The sequence below is a fragment of the Anarrhichthys ocellatus genome, unplaced genomic scaffold (assembly GCF_004355925.1).
Source record: "Anarrhichthys ocellatus isolate YVR2014 unplaced genomic scaffold, GSC_Weel_1.0 scaffold2, whole genome shotgun sequence".
NCBI classification, from domain to species: Eukaryota; Metazoa; Chordata; class Actinopteri; order Perciformes; family Anarhichadidae; genus Anarrhichthys; species Anarrhichthys ocellatus.
Window position 1 is genome coordinate 2560902 of NW_022280032.1, and position 9284 is coordinate 2570185.

Sequence of the window (9284 nt, forward strand, 5' to 3'; positions counted from 1 at the left end):
TCTCTCTCTCTCTCTCTCTCTCTCTCTCTCTCTCTCTCAAGGACAACTCCAGAGGATATTTGTGTCTTTGTTGGCTGGCCCACAAAATAGTCCCCAACACAGGCCTTCTCCACATATCTGTTAGAAATCCTTGTCATTGATTTGTCGGCTTCTCTTTACCTGCATCCTCTCTGCTGTGATTGGTATGGACTTGATGCAGGGAATCAATAAAGGAGACTGGCTGTTACTTAGATTGACCTCAGAGAGAGATGTTTTTTAGATGTTTTTTTCTTGCTGCCTTGGCCTCAAAAACCTTAATCACCTTCCTTTAAATTGGAGAGATCATATTAAAGTTTCAGTGCTGCAGCTGGGGGAAATATCTCACACTGGAGGATCGATAAACAAGCAGAAACAATGTGAGGAGGGAAAACGACACAGCTAGTAAACACATTTAACAACTTATGCAGCAGCGGGTCGGCTGGCGAATCAGTGTCGTTTTGTTAATGTCGAAACTATCGAGCAAGCACAAATTAAATTGGAAAAATAAAGATTTCACTGCATGAAGGGACAAAAACACTCTGTGTTTTCGCCACAGACCACGAAACTTATATGATTGTGAGGAAAAGAAGCCAGATTACTCAAAATCTGCTTTGTGAACGGGAATTTAAAGATTTGTTTTGTGTTTTTTGTGTTTTGTGTTGGTCTTTTCCCCGTGTGTTGGCACCGTATCCACAACGTGACCAATCCACATTTAATAAAGCTTCTGTCATTATGCAATTATGTTTCTGCTATCAGTTACAGAAATTCAGTCACAACTCGTTTTATAGCACCACACATATCTCCGCCCTCGTGTTGCCTAAAGTATAATACACAGCGAGGTGTACAGACTTGAGGTCTACTAATACCATGATTTTAGGTATTATTATCAGTATAGGGAGAGAAAAAACTGCATCATTACATTTTTAGATGCAAGTAATTTGCAACGGCGGAAATATTTTGAGAGACATTCAGTGTCGTCTTTATCAACATGGTCATGTTTAGGGACTTGGTCGCGTGTGGTCAGAAGCTCACACAGCGGTGATGTCACGGTGTACTGAGACACCCTGGAGTACACTTCTACATCAGTGCAGCAAGCTGAGGAGTTAAACCACTGGAGGTCAGCAAAAACAATATTTTCAGTCGATGTTAAAGGGGAATTACGCCCACTTTCAAAACTCGTACATGTTACTCCTACAGTAAAAATATTAGTAAACGGATTGGATTTACGAAAGCAGCCAAAAGCTGTTATAGGTGACACTTAGAGCACCCAGGTGAATGTTCTGAGTATCCAGATACATGTTCTGTTAATGAACTGAGAACGCTACAATAGATAATAGAATAAAGCTCATTTGGGTGTAAAAAAGACAAAAAACATTCTGTGTATCAGTCTCCCTTTCATTGTCTGTGGATCAGCTCCAGGCTTTATACTCGATGACGTCACAAGTTTGAGACTTACTGGGAATCCCCACTGGAAGCGAGACGGGAGCGGTGGGTAAGCGTCCTCTCATCCGACTCCGTCTTCAGTAAACGTCTCTGCACGTCTGCCGTCACCCGGCTGACTGACGGGAGACATTTTCTGAACCAAAATAGTTTTCGTGTCGGCTCTGGGGGACGGAATCCACCGTGGTTTTAGGCCTGTGATTCAAACAGTTGTCTGTGCAGATTACGCTTCACTAAAAGCGACGTGACTTGAAGTGTAACCAAAACGCAGGGGGGGGCTCTCTGTCAGAGGCGTCGGTGTGCAATGATACGTTTAATAAAATGGAAGCGTATCTTTTCCGTGAGACGTCGAAGAGGCTTCTCAAAAAACGCTTTGGCTGTTACTCCTCCGGTTTCTGAATAACTCAGGTTCACAAATATTGATTCAACTTTTCTGGGCCAAAAAAACATCATGACACAGATTCTTACTTTAGGTGGTGTTCCCCTTTAAGTGGCTCTTTAAAGTGAAAACTGAACTTGGAGCACGAGGCAAGACGAGTTATATACCATATACATTTAACCACTATCACAATCTTTTCCAAACCTAACCGTCCTCAACAAAAGTGTTGTTGTTGCCTAAAGCTGACCACAGACTAGACTCAGGACCTGAACCCAGCATCCACCTCGACTACAGCTCTCTACAGCTTCTGTTCTGTAAAATGTTGCACAAACATCGGCAGTAAACAAACCTCGGGACGCAGTTATGCTTCTTTAGCAAAAACAAGTGAGCTATATATGTTGTTGTTTTCAAGGAGAGCAGAGTTGCACATTCAGAGCTGTTCAATGTTGTTGGTAAACCTCCAGACAAATCATGCTCTCGGAGATTCAGGTCTCAGTCATTTCGGTACCGACACACTTACCTTCCATCTGGCAAAAACAAAATTGATGTTTCTCATCACTAACAAAACACACAGAAAAACATTGAAAGATCGTTTTCAATTTGGCATTTTGGAACAATGGAGAGTGTGTCTTCCTATTTTTTCGGCCTTGAGAAGTCTGTCTCCCTTTCAGCTTTTCCCTCATAAAGTGTGAGATATTCGGAAGGTGGGTGGACTGCATACTTTTAAACAAGCGAGCAAAGTCTACGCGGCCATCTGCTCGCTCCAGAATATATATTTTTTTAATCAAGGCTGCAGCCTCGAAACAACCAGACTCTCTGTCACTCCTGCAATTAAGCGTCTCGTACCGAGAGCGACCGGCACACACAGCATAACATGTTAGTTACATCTAATCTGACCTGAAAACCAAAGCAGATGCTGCTTCCAACAAATTAGTTTGAGATTTGCCACTAGTTGCTCGGGGGTTGACGCCTCCTGAGCGACTCGTTATTTCCTCTTTTATTTTGCGAATTTCTCCAACTTGGTTAGAAAAAGGAGAATTCGACACACTTTGCGGGGCGGCCTTATTGAACCACTGCTCTCCTTGTCAGTCACGTGTTTAAGTGAATTACCCGTGTTTGCGTGTGCTCACTTTACTGTGCAGCTGTTTTTTCTATGCACTGCAGAGAAAGAGAGATCATATAGTGCTATTTATGTTAAAAAAATTAAAACTTTGTCCTCAAAATGACGTATATTACAGTATGACTAAAGGACAATGCTTTACGGAGCCAAACTAAATTCTATTATTTATCAAATGCAATTAGTAAATGCAGGGTAGCATAGGTGTGAGACTAAAAAGGCTAGTAATCAAATAAATATTACTATAAATATGAATAATAAAAATAATACTCTTTCTAATTCGAGTTAGAAAAATAAATAAATATATAAATGTATAAAGATGAAAAGATATGAGTATATGTATTGGTATCATATATATATAACCCTGGTGTTTAGGTACATTTCTCTGTATGTAATGTAAAATATATTTATGCTATTGTCATAAGGAACACTATAGTAAAACATGTTGTGCATGCTGGAGTGCAGATGCAGAGATGTGCATGTTTGTCTTCAGATGATGGAAAGTAGCTCAGATTTGCAATAAACAAGACAACACTTTTCTTCAGAGATGGACGGTAATGATGCCGTTTTCCTTCCGTCTCAACACAGATGTAGTGTTTGTGAGAGTCTGACTGAACATGCAGTCCTCTGTCTCCAATGACCAGACAGTTCATTAGAGGATGTGTGGGTGAAAAGGCATTACAGTCTTTTGAGTTACACAACAAAATGCGTCACTGTAAAGTGTTTTGTTCGTTCTGTTTTTTCTTCGTTTCTTTCCAGGCTCATTTTGTCGTTACGGATCTATGCCAGTCCTCCGACCGAGCAGAAGAAACCTGGACAGCTACCTTACCACTTCATCGGCAAACAGGTACGAGTTCAAGGCTGTCAAGGTCTCTTTTCCAGGACTGTTTTTACAATAGAAGCGCCGCTTATCAGTCTGCGTCATCATTTCTTCCAAATGTGTCGTTTCTCGGTTTCAGTCCACAATCACACTTTGTGTTGAAATGGTGATTTAGGTATGACAGCGGCATACATTGATTTATTCATTCGACTGATTCATAGAAGCTCTGTTGTACTTTCTTTTACTTTTGATATGATTCTGATCAAACTGAAGTAAAAGGAGTAAATGTTTTTTTTAGATAGAAAAACCTTTTGCTTATTTATCAGTTCCCAAAAGGAAAGTTACAGAGAACTCTGTGGAAATAACAGCTTACGGTGAGACGGCTCAGATGAATATAAAGAATTAACGAATAGATATCGCCTTGAAACTCACCCAGTGTGTTACTTACATCAAGACAATTATTTTTTGTTTTAAAAGTTTTCTGAAAATGTATGTTTAGATATGCAAATGAGGCATTATCTTATTGATTATGTGTAAATTTGTATATATTTCCAGAGCAGAAATCTGAACATTGGATAAAGCCAAGAGTCAAAGGTTTTTGAAGAGGGGGTTTTGGAAATCTCTTTTTATCACGACATGAATCACAAAATATTATCAACAACCATTAAAAAAATAAAATAAAATTCACCATATTTTAGGAATTAAATGTTCTGTAAATCAGCCCATGCATAATATATGAACAAACTGTAAAAACCTTCAGAATATACGTAGATAGGAAGGATGTAAGAGCTACTGAAGTAGAGATTTCTGGCTCAGAGTCTGAGAAAAAACGCATTTTGAGAAAACGTCTACTACATACGAAAATGCACAACAAAAACAACAACTATATTATAGGTTGGAGGATGAATTCAGGAGTCTCACAGCCTGAGGAAACAAGCTGCTCTGAAGTCTGTTTATACTTCTGTAACGCCAGGGTGAACAGTCTTTAAATATCCTTTGGGCTCTTCGCAGGCACCTCTTGTCACCAATATAACTGATGCTCTGTAGATGGGTACCAATGATCTTCTGGGTGGTTTTAATCACCCGCTGTAGAGCCCTCCTGTCCTGGGCCGTTTACATCTCATGCCAGTCTGTAATGCTTCCATTCAGGATGAGATCTATTGCTCTTCTGTAAAAGTTAGTTTAAAGTTAAAGCACTTGGCGCAGGAAATACAGTCGTTAATCGGGGGGTTTTCACCTGGATGGAGATGTGACAGATGGAGGTTGTTTGTGATGCTGATTCCCAGGAACTTGTAAGTGTTGTTATTTTCAAAATGTGTGAAGGCCAAGTGGAGGGCGTGTGGTGACTAAGGCATCAACAATGTACCTTATAGATATCACCATGAAACTTCCTCTGTTGATTACTTATATAAGCAAAAGACAGTTTTCAACAATGCAACAATTTAGCAATTATCAAAATAGTTTTTGATACATTTTCTGCAATTGAGTAATGAATGAATTGACCAATAAATGGTCACTTATGTACTAAACTCAATTTATTAAATGTATTTCAGCATCAAACTCTAATGTTGTTCCTTTTAGTTGCACATTTGTAAACTTGTTTCCCTGAGTTTGAGTGGACTCTCATCTCGAAGTGCAAGATGAGTCAAAGGAAAAACATCTCCAACAATACGTCTATTGTCTCTGCTAGATTAGCGTTTCGAAGGCGTTTGATCTGCCTCCCTCCAACTTTTGACAACTTAGAAGAGGAAAGCCTACAACAGTCCCTCAAGGCTCAATTATCCCTCAGACTAGATAACAACCCGGTGAGAGGGGAGGCCTGCAAGACAACGGCAACCAAGACGAGATGGAGCTGCTGGTATTAATGGAGATAGTCTGATATTACCTGGCTTCTCATCAAAAGACTGTGTTGGCAGGTGGAGCACATAATCCCTTCCACGTCTCATGTCGGTGCCAAAAAAACTGCTTGTGCCGTGTAGCTCAATGGGCAGAGCAAGACATCACTGACCGGCCTGTTACCGACGGGAGCACTCATTATCCTGCAAATACACATATCTGAGTGCATGACTCGCATTAAAGCTTTCATCAAATGCCACCAGTCAGGGTGATAAACTCACAGGTCTACAGCAGTGTTGTCTTATTTCAAAGCTTTTTGTTGCGTTTTAATAACCACGTCCGTCTTTACATTTTGCTCAGTTTTAGTCGTATTCTCTGCGGATGTTTTAAGTCCATAGAGACGCATCTTCTGCTTTCATCAGAATCTTATTTTTCTCCTCTGAAGTGCATCGCGGCTGCAATAAGCCTCCTCAAAGTCTGCAGAATTGTTATTAGGATTTTTGCTCACGGACATTTTAACAATTTGTGTCAAAGGGAGAGATAAGAGCGAGGTGCTCCGAAGACAAAGCTGGGCCAGAGATTACAGAGATTCTGTGAGCGTATTAAGATTTTTGTCATTATTGAGGCTTTTTTTCCTTTGAAAGAAAAAACTTGTTTATTGTAGTAAAACATCACATGATTTCTTAGGGTACGAAATGAATTGTTGTTTGATCTGATCAGTGTTTATCTCAGCAAGGTTGCTCACTTGTAGTTCGATGATTGATTTGAGAGAAAAGCAAAAAGTAAAACAACATAAAGACAGTAGAAAATCGCACAAAAGAGACGGCAGACTGCAGTGAATTCATTCATTCAATTCATCTTGATTTAGTGCTAAAATGACCCTTAATCATTATGATATAATCTAGTTTAAAATGTCTCTGCAGCTCACAACAAGGTGAGGGTCCAATGATGTTAAAAGTGCTCTCACCAAAAAAGGCACGGCTTCAACAACAGACGTACACAATGTGTCCGCATGATCGGAGGTTACAGCTGCTGATAGTTTAAGACGTCGGTGGAGAACATAGATGAGGAGGTGGTTCATATAATGTGACCTTGTATCAATGTACTAATCATTAATTTTATGGTTGTACAAGAAAACAACTTCTCCTATAAACTGCAATGATGTGAGACAAATCACAATGCAGCAGGATACCCTTCAAACAGGATGAACCTGCATGCATGTATAAAACATCACCGTGATGAATTGCTGATAAAGCATTGCTTGAATTGCTTGCAGCAAAATAAAACTTCACTTCAAATGAATTTGTAAGACACTCGATGTGATTGTGTCCTGGCAGAGAAACCCAGGTGTTCACATGTTTATTTGTTTCCTCGTGTCACCAGAAGAGATGAATAGAAAAGAGATGGCGGTGAATAGAAAAGAGACGGCGGTGTTAAAGGCGTTTGTATCTGCAGAGAGGAACAGGTCAGTGTCTCTAAGTGGAAACTGGAAGAGGGAACTCTTTCAGTTTTCATTTAGAGGACACCCAAACCTTGTGAAAGCGTGGAGCTAAAATCACTGTGCTGCAGCTCCTCGCTCTAATAAAAACAGTTGAATGGAGCAAATCAAAAGCAACGCCTTCAAAGCTCACAATAAATCCTGCTCTTAAAAAATGGAAACCTCACCGTGCAATCGGACGTGTCTTTATGTCCTCTATCGGGGAAAAAAGATCACAAACTCTGCTCGCTATCATCTCTTATTGAGTGTTTTTATTGATTCTTTTTTGCAGAATTGTCTGGCGCTGGCAGAGATGTAGCCAAGAATAGTCAAGTCAATAAAATCAGATCAAAGCTGTGGTTTGAAACCCTCTTCTTATGGGTAGAAGCTATACATTTAGGGAGCTTCCAGCTTCCTGTAAAACAACATTCATCCTCTTTTTTTTTTTTTAGGACCTAAAAGACATTTGACTGTTTAAACCCAGTGAGGAGCTACGGCAGAGTGACTTCAGCTTTGTGCAGATTTATGAACCGGCGAAAAAAAAACCCCATCATTTCTACAAAACAGCAACTTCATCCTTCAACAGAGATGTCATAATGCTAAGCTGCTTAACATTCAGATTTGGGTTTGCACTTGAAGGCACTAATCTGGTCCCAAAAATAAATCTGCTTATAATTGTGGGATATTATGAAAAAAGAAGATAATCTTCAGTTCATTAGTGTCATAATTGATATTCCTGAATGTTTGGACAAATGTTGAATGGGTTCATCTCCTCCTCCACAGTGAAGGTTAAACTTTTATGGACAATATCAAACGATGATGTACGATCGCATCAGATATGAGGAGAAGTGAGCATTCGTGTCTAATCATTCAAATCTCCGCTCTCACCTCTGTTGGCGAAAAGTAATTATGACAAAGTCATGTGTGTCTGCAAGAGGACGGGAAGTACCGACGTCGGAGAACTTAGTGAATAGAAGACGATCAGAGGCCCAAACTCAAGTCCCCGTTGTGTTCAGACACTAGAGGAGATTGTCTTTATTGCTAGTCTTTTATTTGCTTATTCAGTGTGGCTTTGTGGCACAAGGCAGTAAAACTGCCTGTGCCAAAGCACACTGTATATTATCCATCGGGCTTAATCATACTACTACTACTACTACTAATAATAATAATAATCAGGTTTATCTAAAAGTTTGGCGCGCTTCTCCTCACACATCGTTGCCAACAGCGGCGTGAAAAATACATCAAAACGTGCGGCCTGATCGGGAATAGTGTGCTATCTATTTTTCGGAGAGATTTGCCAAGCGGCTTTACCGAAAATCCCCAAAAACTGAGCAAAATGTCCCCATTCACTTGAATGGGGTTTCGGCGTGAAGAGAGCAAAAAAAACACTTAACTTTGGGCCCATATTGACTAGCCGTACATTAACGTAGAAACATGATTCAAAGTTTAAAACGTAGACAAAACGCTGCACTTTATTGAGCCAAAGGGACATTTTGATAGCTATCACAGTTTTCATGAAGTCACAGATTAAGTTTCATGAAAATTTTGGGTCTGTTTCAGATTTTATAATGGGTGTGTATTGCACGGCTCGTTAAGAGCTAGAGTGAGAGCTTAACTGTCAAAGTGGAGCAGAGCAGGAAAATCTTCTGTGATTTTTTCCAAACAAATTGCTCCAGCTCCCACAATGCTTACTCTTTATACACCATTTATGGCAAAAAGCTTGGAAATGTTGTGCTGTCACACAGATGTCTGTGGAATCCAACGGACTTACACATTTGGCACAAAGAGCCACAGAGCAACATGAACTCCAACCAACTGATCCATTAGACTCCATGTTAAATCTGACCACTCATTTCTCAAAGAAAGCAGACGGTACCAGTCTCTCTACCCCACTCACTCAGTCCATCTAACTGTCTGTCTGCCTGTCTCTCCCCCCCACTCACTCAGTCCATCTAACTGTCTGTCTGCCTGTCTCACTCTCCCACTCACTCAGTCCATCTAACTGTCTGTCTGCCTCTCTCCCCCACTCACTCAGTCCATCTAACTGTCTGTCTGCCTGTCTCTCTCTTCCACTCACTCAGTCCATCTAACTGTCTGTCTCTCTCCCCCACTCACTCAGTCCATCTAACTGTCTGTCTGCCTGTCTCTCTCTCCCACTCACTCAGTCCATCTAACTGTCTGTCTGCCTGTCTCTCTC

At 40.5% G+C, this 9284-nt stretch overlaps 1 protein-coding gene across 1 annotated transcript in view; it reads left to right on the forward strand.

Moving 5' to 3' along the window:
- The first annotated feature begins 3283 nt into the window (after positions 1–3283).
- Positions 3284–9284, forward strand: part of LOC116389831 (alpha-1,3-mannosyl-glycoprotein 4-beta-N-acetylglucosaminyltransferase C-like) — a 26206-nt gene continuing 20205 nt past the window's right edge. The window contains exon 1 of the mRNA XM_031858809.1: positions 3284–3801. Coding sequence (XP_031714669.1) covers positions 3591–3801 — 211 coding nt within the window. The 5' untranslated portion in view covers positions 3284–3590. The remainder of the gene's footprint in view (positions 3802–9284) is intronic.